The sequence below is a fragment of the Dermacentor variabilis genome, chromosome 10 (assembly GCF_050947875.1).
Source record: "Dermacentor variabilis isolate Ectoservices chromosome 10, ASM5094787v1, whole genome shotgun sequence".
NCBI classification, from domain to species: domain Eukaryota; kingdom Metazoa; phylum Arthropoda; class Arachnida; order Ixodida; family Ixodidae; genus Dermacentor; species Dermacentor variabilis.
In genome coordinates this window covers 52,654,547-52,676,344 of record NC_134577.1, presented here as the reverse complement: position 1 = coordinate 52,676,344, position 21,798 = coordinate 52,654,547, and the positions used below count along the sequence as shown (strand labels likewise).

Sequence of the window (21,798 nt, the reverse complement as noted above, 5' to 3'; positions counted from 1 at the left end):
AATTCACTCGTTTAAGTGATCTCGAGACCTAATTTAGAAACAATTTTCTGTGTTTCACTGCTGCATGTTTCATGATTTTTCGCTTGTTTCCATTGGGTCTATTGCACTCCATATTTAGACCACGTGTTCTCAGTTTAAGAAAGAAAGAGAAGTAAAATGAAACATAAATATTGGAGTAAGGAAAAGTGATTTTTTGATATTATCATTACTATCGAACATTTTGTGGGAGCTGCGCAAACGAAACAAGGGATCTGATCTAACTACCTAATTTTTTTTTTGTTTTTATAGAAGGGACTTGGTGTCTCGCATTTAGGGTAGATTTGCCTTCTAACGCAGCTTTTCGTCGACATTTGCTTTGAAATACATGGGCAGATATCTTAGAAACATCACTATAGTATTTAGAGGAAAAAATTCATTTGCCCTGCGGTTTTCTTCTCATTATTGGCTATATGCTACACGATGCTTACAAACACGTGATATTCCATCTTGGGAAGCAGCGCTCCGAGAACCGCGCAGTGTTGCCCACTCCTGGAGTCGGCATCGCCGCCACAGGTCGCTTGGTCAGGCGTCAGGTCTACGCCGTCCTGGAAAACCGAGTCTCGCGCAAGCTTGTAGTGGACGACGTAGCGCTCGAGGACTCCGTGTGGCGGATACGGCGGGTTCCAGCTCAACGCCAGGTGTTGGCTGCTTGCGCTGTACACAGTCAGGTTACTGGGAGGTGGAGGGACTGCGCGGAAAAAAAAGAAAGACTCAACTGGTAGTTGATGTCTACACTCTAAGAAGACAAGAAGGAAACGGGGTATTGAGGTTACTCCTTTAGGGGAGGAACTGATCTGCCACAACGACTCCTCCTCTTAGGGGGGTGAGAGCGAGGGGATGGACTGTTACTCCCCACGCGGTTACTCCTTAGAGGACTAACAGTTGCCCTTTTGCGATACTCCTCAAGAGAGTAACGGTCATTCTTTCCGATGCTCCCTAAAGATGGAATTAATGCAATTAGGCATTTATAACCTGATGAAAAATTACTGCGCTGAAAAAAAAAAGGTGCCCGAAAGTAGCATTCCAACTCACGTCATCCCGCTCACAAGTCAGGTACCCTAACCACTTCGCCACGGCAGGTCGGTTGACAAGAAAGGATATTGAGGCAAGGTTAAGCGTCGGAACGCAGGTGCGGCAATATAAAAGTGACTTGGCATTTTGAGTATGCTATGCGGGGAGAGGATAACGTTGCGTGTACTTGCAACCATAAGCGACTGCGAAAATAAATCTGCCCGAGTATTCTTAGGGTGATCTCAACTGAGGCACTACACGACGTGTACGTGTAGCGAGCTCAAACGGGGGCACCCAAGACGACAGAGAAGGCCAATTTCTCAGTTGCTTAGCGTGTCTTGTTTGAGCTACACATCGCTTCAGTTAAGTTCGTAATGTCCTTGGAACGGAAGAAACTTAAGTACTATTGCGACTTATGAGTTAAATTTGTATCCCTCACTTATGGTGTGCGCACGAAGGGCATGGCATGGATCTTCACACTCCGGCTTTTCAATGTCACGCAATTTTCTCACGATGAGGCAAAGCGCTGCTTTGCACGTAGTTCAATAGAGAGTGCACGAACTTCGATATATTCACGAGTTGTAGACAATACCGCTTTCGCCGCATCACTTCGCGACACGGTCGAAGACAGTGGAGTGTATGGGGAATAACTGTTGCCGTTCGTCCTCCTGTTGCTTTCTTTCTCACCGGAGACCGAACACTTACTCTCCGAAATTTGCGCACGGCACGCATATTCATGCACTTAGTCCCTTGAGGGACGAAAGCGCCGTTTTTAGAACTAACTGTCCAGTTCCTCCCGTTTTCCACGTCATTTTTTTAGAGTGTACGAGATGCGAAGCAGTCATAGTTTGTCGACAACGGTCGTGTAGATTTAAGCGTCGTGTAGCGAACGGTTATGTATAGGTTATAGACTGTACTGTGCGTACTTGTAATTAGTAAGACAGAATGTTTCTAATGGTATACACTATTGAAACCCAGTGATTCATTACCCAATGGCACATACCTAGACGCATCAGGAGCACATACCGCGTGGGCGCAGCGCACATACCAAGTTGCCGCTGTGGCGGGTAATTTTAGGCTGCCCTTTCACCGGGACCGGCCCACGAAAACGGCGAGAAATCCCGACCGCCCGTCTTGCTGCACTCGTACAAGGATGCTTCGCAATAAACGAGCTGATTTCGAATCAGCCCGTTTTCAGGTTCAGGCTTGTGCTTCACTCGCAAGTTGTCAGGACTGCTTCGTGTGAATGAAATCAATTCGTTCATAAGGACGAGAGAAGAATTCGGACCACTTAACTGGCCCGTACGCTCTCGAAGTAAGTCCTAAAGACCTCTCCAATGTCCAAGTCATAGCGAGAAACAGGAGGCCTGTTTTAGTTTATTATTCGATGCAACCAAGCGTCTGTGAATTAAGCGTAAGCTTTGAAACTCCCAAGCATAACCAATTTTCCGAGCGCAGAATCGAGGAAGAAGCAATATTATTGGTGCACGCAAGAATGCACTTGTCGTCAGTTAGTTACATTTACAAGAGCACACAACATGTGACAGAAGGGAAAGAAAATTTTGACAAAATTGTGTAACGTCAGCATAAGTTAAAACCCAATGAGAAAATAACCGTGTAGTTACCAGGAAATGCGACGTGGAATCGCTCTGTATCCAATTCATAAGCATAAATTAGCTCAATATCTGCGTTCGTGAGTCTGAATTAGTCCGCTGTTACATATAAAAACGAACCCGGAAGCGTAACAGCGCATTCCAGTCGTTTTCGACTTGTTCCGGTTTGAATTTGAGGTGATGGTGTATTCATGCATACAAACGGAATTGCCACCAGCAAGAACCTGAGAGTATGCGTGGTAAAACCAGGCGGCATTGGGGGCATAGTCCGCAAGCGGAGTTCAGCAAGATGGTGCTACCACGGGCGGAGGGCTGTGAACAGTGCGACCCCTCTGATTGGCCGAGACACGGTCATCAAGTTCCCTCGTCTTGTTGTCTAGGGAAAACGACTGTTTTAAAAGGGTTCACCTTTGGTGCGGAGCAGTCTGCTGACACGTGTGTTTACTCGGACATGCAGTGGAGCTCAGACCTGTAAAGTGCACCAATCTCCATGGTGCGTGCTCCCATCACAATGGTGCGCTGTGGGTTAAAAATATTTAAAATAAACCAATTCGTTTCTTTCACACGTCATGATCTCCTCTCTTCACCAACAAGCAAGTCTCGGCAATAGAGACCCACGACCGCGCGGCTACGCTTAACAAGCTTATTGCGACGCCTCTGTACAGTGCAGGCCAGCTACTAAGCTTTAGGCGCTCCGACGGCGTAAACAAGCGACCCTCTGTGTGACGCCCGAGTCCCAACCACGAACCCAGAAGCGGATCACTACAGTGGCTATAGAATTTGCGGTGCATTCTGGAAACTGATTATAAGTGGATACGCCTTGCAAAGTGACCGGCTACAATTGGTAAATTGCAATATGTTACGCAAAATAAATAACAAGGAATTTAATTAGTAATTTATTGGTAAATAGTAGAATATGTGTTTCAATGTCTCGTGCATGTCGGCCTCTTTAAGCAGTCAAGATCAAGGACAAGAATTATCTCATCTGCAACTAGCCATTTTTTTTAATTCCGTAAAACCAAAAAAATGATCATCTCGTATACTTCACGAACAGCGCCATTAATTGCCTTAATACTGTTAGTAGTTGTATTGCTAGTTTCCTGAAGTTTGGTATTTGATGCATCTGCTTGGTTGGTCTTCACTGAGTAAACTGCAGTTTGCCGCTTCCCCATCGCATGAATCGGCTTCCTCTAGTCGTCGCGCCGACTCTGGACACACTGTCATTGCGTAGATGGTATACCCATAAGACAGTACAGGGTCACGTGGTTGAGGTCTTCACATCTTGCCGTCTTCACTGGCAGGCAGGCAATCCCTATAGCGTACAACACTGCAGAATAGGTTTGCTCAGTTGCATTGCATTTATCTACCCGCTTCACGAAGAGTTTGCTTCTAGAATTCCTGCATGCGGGTAGGATCTGCGTGATTACTTTTTTACTCCACCACTTCGCGTCGTATAGTTAAAACGACTTTTCCAGACATATCCGCAGAAGTAAAGCCCACCTGGCTTTTTAATCTTGACATTTGCCCTAAATTATCAAAGCTGTCCGAATTTTTCTCGCTTTTACATGAGCGTTATATGTCGTCGGCCATTCCTTCTGGCACCCACTGCCTCTTATCAGTGCTCTAATAAGCTCGTAACCAGCGGGTGCGTACGGTCTTTTCACTATTTACGCCTCTGTCACTATAAATTTCATTCAGTAGAATGAACTCACTTTCTTTCTGCATTCGCTACATTGCGCGGCGTGTTCCGCTCGTTAGAGGAGGAGGAGTGATATTGCTGCGCTTCAAGCGAATTTGACCTAATTAGCAGATTCTGAACTCTTTGTGTATTGAGTGCTTGAGGTCAGGACTATAATGGAAGAATGGCATTCGTGCTTTAGGCGTATAGCGGTTTTTTTATGTGAACAAAAGACACCGACTTTTATAACTTGACTCACTTTCATATGGGTTCTTCTCGAGGTTTTTTTTTTTCGTTTTCTTTCCATCTTTTATTTATTTTGCAGGCTTTGTAAGCTTGTGTCTCTGTGATATATGTGTCCGTAGTTATAGACAAGTGGATAGCTACAATTTCTTAACTGTTTGCAGGGGTAGCCAGCTCTAAAGCCTACCTTCCCATCTATGTGCAGTTAATAAACAGCAATAACAAATGCCACAGCACGATGCGACAACCTTCCGGCTAAGACAGCTGTATTGTGCAAACAATAGAAGGATCCCCGTCAGGTCGCAATCAGATGTAGTTTACGAAAGCAAAATTGATTTGATTTGATTGATTGATTGATTGATTGATTGATTGATTGATTGATTGATTGATTGATTGATTGATTGATTGATTGATTGATTGATTGATATTAGAAATGCTCGTAACTTCCTTGAAATTATTCCAGAAAATTTTATTCTTGAATGGGTAGAAATTACATAAAGAAATAAGAAAATAAGCATAAAGCACACAGAGCACACGCGCGCGCCCACGCACACACACTGACGAGCAATTATCATCGACGTACTTGAATCAATGATATACGAGTACATACGTATGAATCATTGAATCAATGGCATAAGTGCGGATTACCGCTGCCGTGCACGACCGATGCTGATAATGGTGATGATTTATCGGCATCCTCTTTAAAACCAGGCGGTGACAAATAGTCTACTAGACTGCTTGAGTTAATCAGAAATGCTATACGTGCATTTCATTCTATAATTTTTGCACACATCGCCTTAATGTTTTTTTTTTCATCAAAACTCTATCTACCTTGTACCGTTACCTTCTCATGTAACGGACTCGGTCGCATCAATCTCCACCGTGCTTTTTTTTTTTCAACCTATACTTCAGATGTCTCTTGCTTATCTCGTCTGCTGACCGGTCGATGCTTCCGCCCACTTCCAATCTAAGCGGTTCTGGTCTCACTCTGTGAATGCCTTCGCACCGTTCGTATGTGCTGAGTGGTCTCCAGATTTTTGTTGGAGCCTACATATGCTTCATCTTGTGAGCATTTGCTCCGGTATGTTTTAGTGCTTAGGCAACGAACTGGAGCCCAAATGGATCCGACAGGATCCTTTGTGTTATCCTACAGATTTTCATACTCATTTCTATCTTCCCATTCTGTTAAATCTCCATGGTATTTTTATTTCCATTCTTTGCATGCAATTCACTGTCTCTGTTTCTCTCAGTGTCTTTTTGACGACTCTTGGTTGTCTATACACTTTCAATTACCGTGTACTTGGTTGCCAACTTTCTTGACCTCTTGCTTCATTCTGTGTCCACTATCTTTAAGTACAGATACTTGTGCACGTTAGCCGTTCGTCCATGCTCCTGAGTCTGTCTTCAACACTACTTTTGCCGTGTGCTTCTCTGGCTTCAGAATATTCCCAGGCCAAGTGACCCTGCACTGCCATATTTGGGGTTTTACCGTGGGCTCCGAAAGTTTACCGGCCTACCTATCTTTGGGCAACTCCCAACGCCGACAATATATCTGATTTTATGCATATAAATGGCATTTGCGAACGTTAACGCTGGCACCATTACCCCTTTCAGATACCATGCACGACCCATATTTATTTGGCCCCAAAGTGCTCTATGTTTCATTAGTCATGCATTCTGTAGGAAAGCTGGTAACGACATCTATACTAACGCATTGTCCAACCACGATACATTTGAAATGCGTTCGTGATGCGGGAGTGCTTTCGCCGAAGGAAAATGCCAAAGAGACAGCTTGTTAGCGGTTACGTCGCTACCAAAGCGTTACACCAGCAGTTCAGTAAATACGGTACGTCACTACCGCATCAGCTTTGTTTGCACTCTCGTTAAACTTTGCATTATGAGGTGGCACTACAGGAACTGTTGCTACCGTACACCTCACCTGTGATTCCGCGAACGTTAACACACTTACGGACAGCTTAAGACACTCTGTGCTTTATTGGAGCAAGTACTCCTGCGTATTGACGTACCACTGGGTGCCGTCTTGAATGTGACGTTAGCAGCGGGACCCATGCCGACGCTGTTCTCAGCGGACACGCTGAGCTTGTATTCCGTGAACGGGACGAGGCCGCTCATTTCGACTGTGCTCTCAGCCTGTCTCCTCGAGAGTTCGTCCGCCGCCCACTCCTCCGGCGAGGTCAGCAGGACCACGTAGCTAGTGATCGGACCGTTGACGCTCCGGCAGTCGGGAGCTTGCCAGGACGCTGCGGCTGACCGGTTGGCTATTCGATCCACTGTGAGCCGCTGCGGAGCACCCTCCGGGACTGTGAGCACGAGAGTTGGAAGGTTACATTTTGAAAAAAAAAAAACGCGAATTTCCGTTATCCCGATACGTGAATACAGCTTACGGACATAACTGTTTTTCAAGTCGGTTATCATTGCTGACTGGTGCATATTACGAACGTCAAAAACCCAGTTTTTTTTGTTGAAACGGAAGCTTTAGCTCGGGCCAACTCCGATTTCCCTACACAAATATACATGGAACGCTGACACGCTTTGATGAGAAAACCGCTGCATAGCTTTTAATGAAGTTTATTGTATTTGAGAGAAACAGTTTACTTCGAGCGGCTATGTGGAGTAGAATTTCGAGTGAATGCCTGCATTTTCTTTTACAAAAATGCCCTGGAATGTCTAAGTTAAACAAAAAACTCAGCATAATGTTCGCAGATCCGTAACTCCACACCAGAAGCAGACATCGCAGTTATCAACACAAGATCCTTTAGAGCATCTAAAGCGGAGGCATTTGACACATAAACTTTGAGCCTACCTAAATTCATCGCGTTGTTTACAAGGACTTCGCAAAAGCCCTATTCACAATTTAGTTGCATGTTTCAGAGTGGTTTATAATACCAAAATTTCGTCAGTTTTAGATATATCATTAAATTCCCTTCAGGGAATTGTGTTATCGTGTTTTATTGATCAGTTACAGAATTAAAAACGTCGCAGTTCGCTTTCCTTTAAGCTTGCAAAATTCAACAATCTATATGAAACATTACGGACTAAATCAAACATGCCTTTCGTTGAGTTATTAAATTTGAGATATTCTTGAAATTGCAACAAACTTCGTCAAGATCGACGCAGTGTTTCCCAAGAAAAAAAAAGAACGCTTTCTCGGTACCCATGTGTTTAGATAAGAGCCCCCCCCCCCCCCCCCCAGCTAAAGCTTCTTATGTGCCGCTGTTAGATGCCAGAGCAGGTCCTCCATGTGTGTGTTCAATGTGACCGTCTCCTCGTGTATGATATGGCAATAACTTATTTATTTTTTTGCATAAACATATAGTTGTACATGCAAAACCTCGTCTTCTGTTGTTGTGTTGACATTGCATCCTGCGTTTTCGTGTCATTTCACTGTACTAAAAACGCACTTCACAAATACTTTTCGTGGTTTGTGTCGACCGAACTGCCTTCATAGTTGTATTAATTGTCTCGAAAGCTAGCGGCAAGAATATGATTAACTCGGATACTTCCGCATGCATCGACATCATATCAGGGATGAATGTGTTATGAAACCGCTTCCTAGTTATTTTGTGAAGTACTGAACGCAATGCGCAATATAATGTGAAAGGGGCGTCAGAAGGATCTTGGCTTGAAACAACACGAAAATCCAACAACATAATCCGTTTTTCTTTCAGCTCCTCATTCGTCACCGACTCATTACAGGTGACACAATATTTCTGGAAGAATTCTAGCGGGAGTTCACCTGTCACACGAATAAGCGCTACAGAAAAGAGAGCGTTTTAGCACAAAATAGGCGCACAAAAACTATCGATGTAGTCAAAATGCATTTTAAGTTATAACTGAACGGTTTATACACAACAGGATTACCGTGAAAAATTGCTATGCATTCTAATAAATCAATCGGATTGCTTGCGGTCTGACCCGTGACAAATTTACATCTACAGTCTTATTTTAGGGCAATACCAGGAGCAGGAAAAAAGTAGACGTGACTGAATCAGCCAAGACAAAACAAGTAAAAAAATATAAGCACATAACTGAAGCCATCACTATGACCAAGAGGACCGAAGAAAACAAAAAAAAATTACACGGAAAGCAAACTACATATTTCAAAAGGGCTCTTTTTTAGCGACTAAACACTAATGATCTAATACCTTGAACACTTTTAGTCGTGCAGTTTATAGCTTTGGAAAATATTGTGTCTACTTGGCTGACCCAGCTCTTCAGTAATATATTCCCGAATTTTCTGTGAAGCATTCAGGAAGCTGCAAATTTTTTAAAAATAAGTATTTGCTAAGACATTCGCGTATGCTTTTACTACTCCTTGAATGCGCAATGCCTCCATGACTCCTGGTATGCCAATACCCAACCCATTCTTGACGATTTCAAAACTGTAATGCAATATAAAGTAGAAACTCCATGCCCACAGTACATAGTCTCGATTCTTCGAGTCTCATTATTATGACGCAAGCTTTAACTGCCGCTGCTCGGTGTCATTTCCGCAGTGATGAGCGCTATATTGTGGTATCCCTTTGTATGATTGTAGAAATCATTACCTCTTCCCACACACTCTGGCGTTTCACTTACTTGAATTTATTTCGCTACGTGAAAGAGTAGGAAATATTGTGCACTGTGTATACATTTAAAGCAGTTGACACTGAAAGTCGATGGGCAAATTTCTCTGCAACGACAAATAATCATTGAAATAGCAAACCTTCTTCTTTGGTAATCAGCCGATAATCCTTCCACGGGCCGTCTTTGACTGTCGTTGCCAGTATGGAAACGCTGTACACCGTGGAAGCTGTGAGGTTGTGGAGCACCGTCGATGTCACGTTGGCGGGGAAAGAAGCGTTGATTCTCTCGGGTGCTTGAAACTCGGGACAAGCCACACTGTCCAGGCCACGAGCGAGAATCAGCAGGTGGTATTCTCGCAGTATGCCGTTGGCTACGGCAGGTGGTTGCCAGCGAAGCCGGTAAGTCTTCGGTAACAACCTTTCATTGGACAGGCTGCTCACTTCACCAGGAGCTGTCCACCAACGGTTCACGTGGTGCATGGAAAGCGTCAAATTAAATTTACCGTCAGAAAGAAAGCAATGTCCTTGAGGTAACTGATGTACGTTTATGTATTCGCTCTTACGTAACAGTTTCGAGCTTGATCATTCGTGTTACTTAATGGCATAACCTACTATACACGCTAGACACCACTAAAAGCGCGCATTCAAGCCAAGTTGCTTCACTGCATATTTAGCGAAAACAGACAAACATTTATGTTTTATTTCACATCGCGCGATATTAAATTGGAACCCTTCAGAACACTCACCACATTTACGGCTTAACATTTGAAAGTTTTCTTTTTCTTTTTCGCTGCTCTTGCTATTGTGTATATAGCCTTCCTCCTATTTATGGTATTATTGCACCTTTCCATTGTTGAATCTCAAGGCCGCGGTATGTATTTAAATAAAAAAGTTAACAACTAAAAGAAAGCTATCGGGACTAAAGAAGCCTCAGTATGACGCCAAAGTTTCGAGTTCTCATCGTCAGGATGCCTGCTTTGAAATCGGCAGCGTTTGTGTAGCTCACTGTAGCCTGTCCCTCCCCCCCCCCCCCCATCCCGCCCGATGTGGGGAGAATGTGCAGATACTAAAGTGTAAGGTGAGTGCGAATGTTCAAAATAAGGATTAGCTGGGATCGTGAGATGGGTGGAGTTTGTTGCTAGCTATTCAAAGTTACGGTGGCGAAATGCAATTAATGAAAATGGGAAAGGACCACCAGGTGTAAGCAGGCGTTGCAACTCCAGCAGGCTTGCTTGTCACCGAAAACAGGAAGTAAGCACAGTTCGGTTCTGGACAGTCGAAATACGAATGTTATAAAATAAGCTGGGTTTTGTGAACAGGTGCCCATGTAAGCTTAGAAAATTCCAATTAGGGGGAAAATAGAAAGAGGCATCGGTGCATTCCTTATCAAATATTACTGTGAAGACAATAAGTGGCCGCACCTTCTTCACGTGTGGTGAACTCGAAGGGGTCTGACCAGGGGCCAGCCTTCTCCGGGATCGTCGCGAGGCGAACCTGGATTCGGTACGCAGTGAAATGTCTCGTCGAGAACGTGAAGCCGAAACTGTTGGAGTGTTGAGGCGCGCCATCGTTGACCTGCACCTGGGCGCTCACTACGTCGCATTGCCATTCGGAGCGTTCTGGAAGCTGAACAAAAGCGTGGTGATCAGCAATGGAGAAACCATAAGCCGGAATATCCACGCGTGTTGTTTTGTTTTTTTGGCAAAAGGCAATGATTGCCCGCTTGTAAACATATGATGATGAGGCAAGTCGGACAATAAAAACGTTTTTTTATTGCGTTTAATCGACAATAATTTGCGATAGATTTGAAGGAACACCATTTCTTAACCCTCCTTCAATTACACTTTGCAATGCCCAAACTTATTTACACTTTAGAACAAACTGAAAAAAAATTATTGAACTTCATTTGTGACCATGGAGATTGTATCTGCACGAAAAGAGAACTACAAAATACTATTTCAGTAAACCAAACTATTTTAGTTGCCACCTAATTAGTCTTTTTTTTTCTGAACTATCCGTAGGAAGGAGAACTCTCTTCGGAGCATAAAACACGCTGCCATATGCTATGATTTAGTATTCCCATGCTTAAGTCAGAATGTTGAGGTATGCCTTAGCATACTAGCAGAATCAATGCGCGTTATTCTCTGTGAACTCCATACTCCGTCCGTTAAAAGCGCCGTGCAGGTCCTTGCCGCAAATACAAGTATTTATATGCTTTAAATACCTTTTTTGGTACCTGTGCTGCTCGCGCAGGGGAACCCCACACACAAGATCTTTTGTTGCGTGTTTTTTGTGAAGTTTCGATTGCATTAATGACCCCGGCGAAGCTCTGGAAGGCGGATGACGTTTCTGATTGACCTTTTTGGTCCACGTTTATAACCATCAGAATGCTAAACTTGCCTGCATTACTTGTGTTTGACTCTTCTATGTCATTGTCATCCCTCATCCAGCCTATACGTCCCCGTTCGCCGTGCTTCTGTGCAGAGTACCAGGCTAGAGCACGCTAGCTCTGGCCATCGTTCTCAGCATTCTTACAAATAGATTTTTCTCCGTCTCTTGAGGTATGCCAGACTCAGCGTATAGTATACATGATACGTTGGGCATAACATGGTTAATTGTGTTTCTTATTAGCACACGTTCTCGCTCTACGTTTGTCACCGCTTCCTTAAAGGAACTTTTTACACTGATGCGGCATTGAATGTCACAGTTAAGTTGCTTATACATGTCGAAGGTACCATCCCTATTGCACAGAACTATCGTTCCCAGTTCCGACACATTTGAAGGGGTGCCTGTTATGTACTCTGAACTGAGTTCGAACTGAACTTTGATTTTCTACCAAAGTGCCCAAATGGATCGGTGTCCGTTTAAAAAAGGCATGCATGTCGGAAAGCAATCGTAACTTCTTTACGGAAATCTCACTTGCCACTTGACCTTGACCGTTCCGTCCGTTCCTTCCTCATATTTGACGTTGTGAGGTGCTGACAATGGTGCTGAAAAGGAAAGCAGGAAATGGCCGTTACGATGTACAGTAGTTCCTACAAAACTATTCTGTATACTTCTGAAATTCTCTTTTTTTCATTCAGTCGCCATTCAACGACAAGATGGTGGTGAGGCCTATGAGAAATAAACAACAATGACTGTTCATCGATGGCTTCCGTTCTTCTTATAAGTATTTTTGTGTTAAAAGTAGCTGCTGTAGTAGCTGCTAATAGGGTGTTGTTCATTGGCAAATGCAAAGTATCTTGCTATATATGTTATTTTCAATCCAATAGTAACTTTAACGGGCCATGACGTGGTCATCAAAATATTCTCAGCTCACCATCTTAACTGACAGTTGAGAGGCACAGAATGGTTACACGTATAAAATAACCCGGTTCTGAGCCCATAAAATATATCGAAACTTCAATTTGAACTCGCAGTCTCGGAGCCCCTCCCAGCGACAGCGGCCGCCATTTCGGCAGGGACTGTGTGACAACAGGGAGCGCAATGCCAACACTATCTCGTGCAGCTAAACGGGCTGAAACTTCGTCGGACGTCTCGCTTCTCACGGTCTTGCTGCGCCCAAGCACAGGAAAAGGGCGTCGCCGTTGAGTTGCTCCGGTTGTATAACGTAACCGGTGCAGTTACGACTGACTCCGGTTGATTCCGGTTGATTCCGGTGGCTAACGCCTTCTCGAGCGTTTTTGAATGCAAAATATTGTGCAGTGCTTTGGGCATTCGTTGAAGAGCCCCGAGTAGACGAAAGCGAGAGCTGCACATGCACATGCAAAGACAGCGTATTCGTGTGGGATGGTTGGTGCTTCGTGTTCCGTCCTGTGGTTCTTTTGCTATGTCCTGCGTCGCGCTGTTTAAAGCTATTGTTTGAAAAAGATGCAATTACTATTTGATGCGACAGGCATAGGAAGGTCGGGTTATGTGAGGATTTGCCATTTGCAGACTGTCGAATCATAAAAAACAGTTTCCTGGAAAAGCTCTTTTACGCGACAAAGAAATAAAAAGTGCTGACCTCCGCAGGGCGTCCTGACACTGGCAATTCGGGCCGTCTGCGAGTGCACGTGACCACTGACGTCGTGCACTAACACCTGAACGTTGTACCACGTGTTTGGCTTCAGGTCGGTGATATCGAATGACAGAGTACCGTTGCCGGAGTCTGGGATTATATCCGTGCGGTTCCACGTAGTGGCCTCTCGCTCCTATGAAACAGGTATAAGATAGCAGAGAAAAGAACGAATGTAAAGTTCTTGCAGCGTTTCGTTTACACGGCCTAAAGTGCAAACCTGCGTTCAAAACACAGCCATATTTTTTTTTTGTTATATTATATTTTCCGGGCGCTGGTGGCGACCTCATGTGACGCCGTGTACTCCTACAAAGCTTGAGGCTTGGCCTGCGAGATCGTGATACATGCACGGCCGGATTTCGGAGGCCATGCTGTAACAAAGAGAAGCTCACAATGAATTCCTGAACACAGGTGCGTGTCAGTTTGCTCCGAACCATGAAGGAGAACAGGATAGAGAATGGCAACCATGAAAACTTGCAACGTGTAGTAATTATGACGTTCGAGTGCGAACCACTTCTTGTAATAAAACCGCCCCCGTTTCAAAATTTTTTATTTGGTGTTTCACAGCAATTATGTATCGCTGTCTCCGCGTTTTAGCGGCAACTTATAGTGCGCTCATTAACCCCACAACGCCTAACGTAGAAGTTTTGATACCCCAAGTAGAGGGTACGGGAAACCTTCAAGTGCGATGTGTCATCGTGTCCTCGTCTTTTTCGCTGCACTGCATCGAAATTACCTATGTACCAGTTAGTCCAACTGTTACTTTATATACTTCAGTAAGTATACTTTGACCTAACCAAGAGAATGGACCTCTGGCTACGGTCTACTAGGTCTAAACAAAAATGGTTGTAACTTGAGTATTGCTTCCTTCTGTTCCCAACACCGTCCAAGCTTTCAGAACGCATGTCTTAGCTTTAGCATTGCTACTAGCGAGTACGCAGCCATCGTGGTTAAGACGAGTTACAAATATGTGAACGCCTGCTCAAGGAAATTTGTTATATCGTCCATTACCTCAAAATTTCAATTAAAGCGCCCTAAGCCTAACACATGCTCTATCGCTCCACGTAGCTCCCGCCTTTATTGCGCCGAGAGAACTGCTACCGTAGCCTCAACCTTCCAATGCGTGCTCAGAGCCGAACGATCATGAACTACCAATCTTATCGTCTTCGTAATCGGTCAATAATTGTTTATAGTGCCGCAGAAAGCCATCTGGTAGATGGTGTTTCAGTTACCTTCCTATCTTATAATTCAACGAGTTTCATGCTTGCAATGTTTTCAATTTGGACTCCGCTTCGGCTTCCTGCAAATTAAAGTGAATTGATCCAAATAACGCGTAGTCACCACTGTCTATATCAGCGGCTTCCAGCGTCCTTAAGGAAGGCACGCTGCCCTTAACGCCCATTTTTAAATTGTCATATTAAACGATTATTGTTTCCCGCTACAAGAGACTCGCCTACATGCTGTAGCATTACGGTCAGCTACTACCTCATAAAGGAAAACAAAATTGACGCATGAAAATGTGTCACTCCGCTTCTCGCTAGACCGCCTATGAGCTTGGCTAGACCTGGGAAAGAACAGCTCAGAAGCCGAAGTGTTAGTTGCTCGAGCTGAGATCAGGAACACTGCAGGTTTCTACCTCAAACGAGCTAGTTATTTCTCCTCAGCTGATGATTCAGTCTCTCTTCCCTTGAAAAACCTTTGCCTCTCGCAATGTGGTCTTCTCACGGCAAACTAATTACCGACAATCACAGGAATGTGCTTCCCACTGAATCTAACAAGGCCAGCCCGATATTCGTTGATCACTTTCTGTCTCCCGCCACACAACCTTACTTCACACGTGACGCGAGAACTGACACCTATTTTGCTTGGGTACCTCGTTCGTGTAAAGTAGAACACGGCGCACTTGTTCTCTCTTTGTTTATTGCTTTTCAGCTTTGTGAATTAGAAGCCATAGAGATGGACATGCTTAGTAACTTGGCGACCAATTCCAATGCATGCTCACTGACCTGGAGAGGCAAAGCAGAAGGGTGGGTCTAAAAATTAATCTGCAGAAAACTAAAGTAATGTTTAACAGTCTCGAAAGAAAACAGCAGTTTAAGATAGGTAGCGAGGCACTGGAAGTGGTAAGGGAATACATCTACTTGGAGCAGGTAGTGACCGCGGATCCGGATCATGAGACTGAAATAATCAGAATAATAAGAACGGGCTGGGGTGCGTTTGGGAGGCATTGTCAGATCATGAACAGCGCGTTGCCATTACCCCTGAAGAAAAAAGTGTATAACAGCTGTGTCTTACCAGTACTCACGTACGGAGCAGAAACCTGGAGGCTTACGAAAAGGGTTCTACTTAAATTGAGGACGATGCAATGGGCTATGGAAAGAAGAATGATGGGTGTAGCGTTAAGGGATAAGAAAAGAGCAGATTGGGTGAGGGAACAAACACAAGTTAGTGACATCTTAGTTGAAATCAAGAAAAAGAAACGGGGGGGGGGGGGCATGCGCAGGACATGCAATGAGCAGGGAAGATAACCGATGGTCATTAAGGGTTACGGACTGGATTCCAAGGGAAGGGAAGCGTAGCAGGGGGCGGCAGAAAGTTAGGTGGGCGGATGAGATTAGGAAGTTTGCAGTTACGACATGGCCACAATTAGTACATGACCGGAGTAGTTGGAGAAGTATGGGAGAGGCCTTTGCCCTGCAGTGGTCGTCACCAGATGATGATGATGATGATTATGATGATGATGATGATGGTGGACATGGGACCTTATCACCTTAACACGCCTCAAAAAAAAAGAAGAAAAAAAGGTTGTCACACCTTAAACTGTATCACGTAGCCGTCGGGCTCCCCTTCTCCCTTGTCGCCTTTCAAAGAAGACCACGGTTCCCAATACACATTGATGCTTTCTTCATCGATAACTTTGGCGTTGAAGGTATTCAGTACGGGATACTCTAGAACGATTGGACATGAAAGCAAATGAGCGTCAGATACGCTGGCTCACTCAGCGGCACAGTGAACTGTTTATTGTGAAAAAAAGTTTGCAATGTTGAACACCGCAGATATATTGCGTCCATATCAATATTTTCATCATGACCACGAAACTCGACATCATTCAACATCAATGACAAAAAGAAACTTTTGCTGGCGTTAATGAAAGCATGCGTCTTTAAATTTTGCAATATGCAACAGAGATTGGAAGTGCTTAAACAGAAAAGGTTATGAAACATTTAGGTTCCAACGCTTGTTTAATGAGCAAGGTAGAATTGGGTTTTATTGCATGAGATTCTGGTACTAAGGAAAACAGAATAATTGAGAGGATCAATAGAGGTAGCACCAGATTCATTGATGGAAAATATAAAAGGGTTCTTCATCACGTCCGGTACTGCAAGAAACCAATATCTATGCACCCTCGGCTCTGCGAAAGTTTCTTCTCGGTTTAGCGTCATAATGAAATGATGTGAAAAGATTCATTATTCACGAAACTGTGAGCCACTTTAGGAACAGGTGAAATTGTCACAGCCACAGGCACTCTAACTCGTATTTCTGGAAAAACAAACGACCAATTCTTTCCTTTTTTCTTCTTTTTTTCGTTTTTCTTTCCGCAGGCAGTGCAGATAGGGCATTGTCTGCTACTTGGTGTTACTTAAGGGCGACATTTCGGTACACAACTTGAGTGTTCCATTGTTCATCCTTGTAGTACCATCATGTCCCTGCATATTATTGCTTCATTATTATGGTAGTGCTTTTTTATTCGCATAGCTGTACTTCTGTTGTGCGTTCCTGAGAGCCGAAGACAGGTCATGGACATAGTCGCTTATCAAATCCGTGATTTTCACCTACTAGTACGTTAGGAATGTGGGAAAGGAATTTTTTTGTTCATATACCATGATTAGACGCAGTAATGAACACCTCTCCGTACGTAGATAAAGAAAACATTTCTTTAAAAAACTTATTTGCCTAAACAAAGGTACTTCATCAAAACTGAGAGCTGGGAGACTTGATGTGGTTCTATCTTAAGAGAAACCCAGCGTGAAAAAGACGGGGACGAGCAAAGAAACAACAAAAAGCACCCGTGTTTGCCGTTTCTTTGCTTGTCCACGTCCTTTTTTTTTGGCTGTCTTGTTAAGATGGCGTAAACAAGGACATCAAGGTATACCATCATGTGGTAAGTTTGCATGTTGATGCAGCGTTATTTATTTTCATGGCATTTCGCTGTATTCTAAGAGCACTTCATGGGGTCTTTTCGCCCTCTGAGATGACACGATGTTTTAGATAGTAAAATTTTCAACTTTCTCAAAAGCTCACGGCAACGACAATTAAAGCAATCGCGTACAGGTCGGCACGAATCGGACATGATGTCCAGCACCATTATCTAACGTAATCGCTTCACAGTTAATTGAAAAGGACTGAAGAGATGGAGAAAGGAAAGCATAGGAGAGGCCCGGCCAGCATGAAAATATTGGTGAAAGTGTGGCGGAAGTCACGTGCTGTTTCTCGCAAAGCAGCACTGGGAGTGGAACCCCAAACGTCAACGTTGCCATAGCGACCGTGCTCCTGAAAGTCTCGCTTCTGCTCCAGGCGTTTCTCCAGGCGTGACTTTGTCGCAGCAGGTTCTATTCGCGAGACAACCTGGCTTTGGAGCGTGGTGTGTAAGCTTGAACGTTCTGTTTTGGGTCTGCGAGTGAGTTGTCAGTCAGCAACAGACGCGTTCAAGTAATCATCGCGCGGGTCTTCGTCGTCGCCTTCTACGTGCCACGGAAAAGCGCAGGAGCGCGTCTGCTTCACCATAACTGTTACGGAGGTTTCGTACGCTCTGTAATGACGCGCATTGGCAGGGCACACTACCGAGGGCTCGTAGCAATGCAAGTTGAATGATCCCGCCAATCTGCTCCGGCGAACTGATTGGAAGCGCAACGGGAGATGGCACACCAACATGGCTGCATTTCCGGCTTTAAAAACGTGACGTCCAGGGCTGTCTTATTTTGTTTCTTTCCTCCGTGATTGAAGGGAATATGCAGTACACTATACAGGGTGATTCATGAAGATATTTACTATTGTAAGAATAACATATTAACTTTAGTAAAAATATAATAAGAACGAGAACTGTTGAGCTCTATTTTTGGTTAGCTACAACGACGTAAAATTAACGAACAATGAAGCCAAATAAAGTAAACGGGATGTTAATTGTCTTTGTAAGATAAAATAATAAAGGGAAATAAAAGTTGGAGGAAAAAACAGCTTACCACCAGTGGGAGCCAAACCAACATTTTTCGCATTTTTTTATTTATTTCATGTACCCTCAAGCGCAAAGACATTATAGAGGGCATTGGGGTACACTCGAAAAACAATAACAACGATTACTACGAGTCTACATAATGCAAGCGACATGTGCAGTGGACGCAATCATTAAGAAATCAAATAACAAGAATACTATGACATTCAGATTACATAAACCATGCGACATCTGAACTGGACAAAAGCAAAATAAGGCGCGAGAGCGCTTGCGCATATACAGCGCTTGTGGCCACGAGCATGGTCACAGTTGAAAAAAAGCAAACAAGGAAAACAACGAACGCATGACGCATTCGTAGCCCTCTACCTTATAATTTCAACGTTTCGATAAAAGAAGAGCTGTTAATTTCCTGTGGCATGGTACGTTGCCTCCCGCTGTGAATATCGCAAGAGGGATGTCACATGTTTTACCATAACTGTAATGTTACGGCGTATTATCTATCGCGTTCTCTCGCTGTTTTCCATTTGCTTAGTTTCTGTATTTGCATTTCTACATAGCTTGGACGAAACTCTGCCGCAAATTACTGAATATAGGCTTGGATCGCCTGACCTCGTTCGCAGTACGGCTCATCTCTGTACCCCTCTTCGCAGGTGCCGCCAGCACACACTCCCCACTGCGGGTGGCAACCGACGCCATGTTGGCAGTGACACGTCCGCTTCTGCTGGCAACCTGCGCCGAAGGTGCCGTCTGCGCACGCTGAAAGCGAGAGATTATTTCTGTTCACAACAATTGCAAGGCAGCGCTGCATGAACAAAAAAGGGGCCGCTTCACAAATTTTTAACAAACAACTCGGGTGAAAATAACTGCATAAAACCCCTGCATCAGTACAGAGCGGGATAAATTATAACGTGTTCCCCTTTACATCGAGTCTTAGGGATTTATTCGTAACAAAGGAGACAATTAAATGTTGACTGAGTAAAATATTTGTGAGTAATGTAAATAATACATGCGTTATTGGTTTGCTGAGCTGTCCACAAGTGAGAATCGCTCTAGCGTAATAAAATAAACGCTTCTTTGGGCTTTGCATTAGGGTTAATTCTCATGCTCAAGTGAGAACCTTGGGGTACAAAAGTGTGCGCAGCCGGAATCATACTTTGGGCTTTGTGGGGTTAACCATTAAATATAGTAAGAAACTGAGAAGTGCATTAGTAAAATAGGAGAGTGATGCGAAAAAACATTGTTCTGTAGTGACACACAGCTGCTACTAACGTTATTTTTTCGTCAGCTTTCAGACTACGTACAAAACCGTGGAAACTTAGCAAAGATCACTTGTTCAACTTCCACCATCAGAGAAAGTGGAACAATGTAGGCCTAGTGCTCGGCTAGATTGACTCTCTTGAATGCTTCCGGGAAAAAGAAACATAAACCCCCTTTCAACACGTATTGTAATCATTAAAATTCGAAAAAATGAACACCACCATCGCTTAGACTTTGGCTTAAAGTATTAACATCCTCCATCTTCTAATGCAGGTTCACACTAATTTAACGCACTTTTCCATTGGCATGCAATGGACCACTACTTTCGCCACTGTACACAAACGTTACAGTAGTTCTGTGTTTATGGGGTAAAAAAAGGCTTTCGTGTCAACTTAACATGCAGCATCTGCGGGTTCTGTTTGTTTGATTGAGACACTAACAAAACGAAAATATTTATTCGGCAAACATAAAAAAAATTACCTGCTCAACAAAGCTTTGAAATTTGTCGATATCTGCGTTTCGTCCAGTAGAAACAAACGAACTTTCTGAGTTGATCATTTTTTGCCAGTTCAATATTATAAGTACCATGCCCAGTACAAAATGTTGAGACCATGTCGAATACGTGGGGATGCGAAAATGACAGCTAAATTTTGCGTTAAAGTGGAACTAGGCGATAGACGAAACTCATAAAGATTCCTCTGGCAAAAACTTAAGTTAACATAATAAGCATGTTTCTTTTTTTTTTTGGCCCGGCTATTGAACATGACGTCTCTCTTTGCGCGGCAGTGACTCTACCCGGTTAGCTAACTAGTAGCTTGGATAATGCTACGTTGAGAGCGAGTAATCGGCAACACGAAACAAACTTGCTGTTCTCTGCTTGTAGGTACAGTACGGCGAAAAGAACTTGGAAGCATTAGACTGCTCACAAAAACACTTCTATGAATTAGCTGAGTATGAAAAAAAGTAGCGCCTTTTTAACGCTTTGATGATCACGTGTGACTGTGTAAGGCATCACCACGTATTGTCACGCAAACATTCAGTATACAAAAAAAATGATCGAATACAGCGAAACGTATTTGACCACATAATTTACAACAATTTTCAATTATGCACATAGTGTACAGACTGCGTGACGAATGCAGCACAAGAGCTTACTTTCGGTGCAGTCCAATCCTCGGAATCCGGGGTAGCAGGAGCAGCCATACGGATCTGGTAGGCAGAATAGCATGCCCCGGCAACGCGGGTCACCTCCAGCCAGTGCCGAAACTTCGGTGCAGTTGTGGCTGCAGTTCTTGCCAAAGTGGTTCAAGTTGCAAACTGTAAATGGAAAGGAAAGCACGAAGCTGGTACGTCTGGTACCATGGTTTGTTCCCGATTCGAGGGCATTCTGAAAGTTGCCCCGAAAGTTGAGGGGGACATCGGCGAAGTTTGCTGATTTGGTTGCTTTCTGCTGAACCGTCTTACGCGCAGAAACCCAGTGCCATGCATAGCGCGCGTGGTGAATTGCCAACGCAGGCATTGGCCTTGGAGATGTTAGGGGTAGAACAGCGCGTGGCGTCGTAGATCTCGGACGCCATGCCCCGAAAAACTGTTCAAGTTTGTACGACGGTGTACGAGCTGTTGGATTAGCTTCACCACTAAAGAAAGCGGGTTTGCGCTTCATCGTGGATTGCCTGCCTGACACGGTGCAAACTCACGTTTAGACGTGGCCGGAACGAGATCTTGTAGCGCGCAGCCAATACTCTGCACGCAATTACGCCTAAAGAAATAGACAACGCGAAATAGCAGCCATTCACTGTGCAGGTGCTGAGAGGCTACAGTCGAATTCAAATGTACACAAGATAAAACGAATTGTTGATATAGTAAACCTGCGAAATTTACTGACCGATAATTTCGCCAAATAATTCTTTTATAAGGAACGGGAGATTGCGTATATTGAAGTTTGACCGTCCGCTCTGTCCTGTAACCTGGTTGGGTAGCTGTCGCAACATGGGGAAAGGTTTGTCGCACCCAACCGTTAGGCATGGTTAAGCTCTGCTGAGGTTCGCTTAAGGTTAGCTTTACAGAAACCTGTGAAACAAGCT

The 21,798-nt window shown here is 44.1% G+C and overlaps 1 protein-coding gene across 2 annotated transcripts in view; it reads right to left on the bottom strand.

Moving 5' to 3' along the window:
• LOC142560547 (receptor-type tyrosine-protein phosphatase kappa-like) overlaps positions 1-21,798 on the bottom strand; it is an 82,892-nt gene that overhangs the window by 40,325 nt on the left and 20,769 nt on the right. For both annotated transcript variants that reach the window (XM_075672733.1, XM_075672734.1), the window contains 9 exons: positions 20,870-21,031; positions 19,067-19,213; positions 16,042-16,175; positions 13,177-13,363; positions 12,090-12,160; positions 10,592-10,796; positions 9,311-9,622; positions 6,612-6,905; positions 468-727 (listed from right to left, as the gene is read on the bottom strand). In XM_075672733.1, coding sequence (XP_075528848.1) covers positions 468-727; positions 6,612-6,905; positions 9,311-9,622; positions 10,592-10,796; positions 12,090-12,160; positions 13,177-13,363; positions 16,042-16,175; positions 19,067-19,213; positions 20,870-21,031 — 1,772 coding nt within the window. The remainder of the gene's footprint in view (positions 1-467; positions 728-6,611; positions 6,906-9,310; positions 9,623-10,591; positions 10,797-12,089; positions 12,161-13,176; positions 13,364-16,041; positions 16,176-19,066; positions 19,214-20,869; positions 21,032-21,798) is intronic.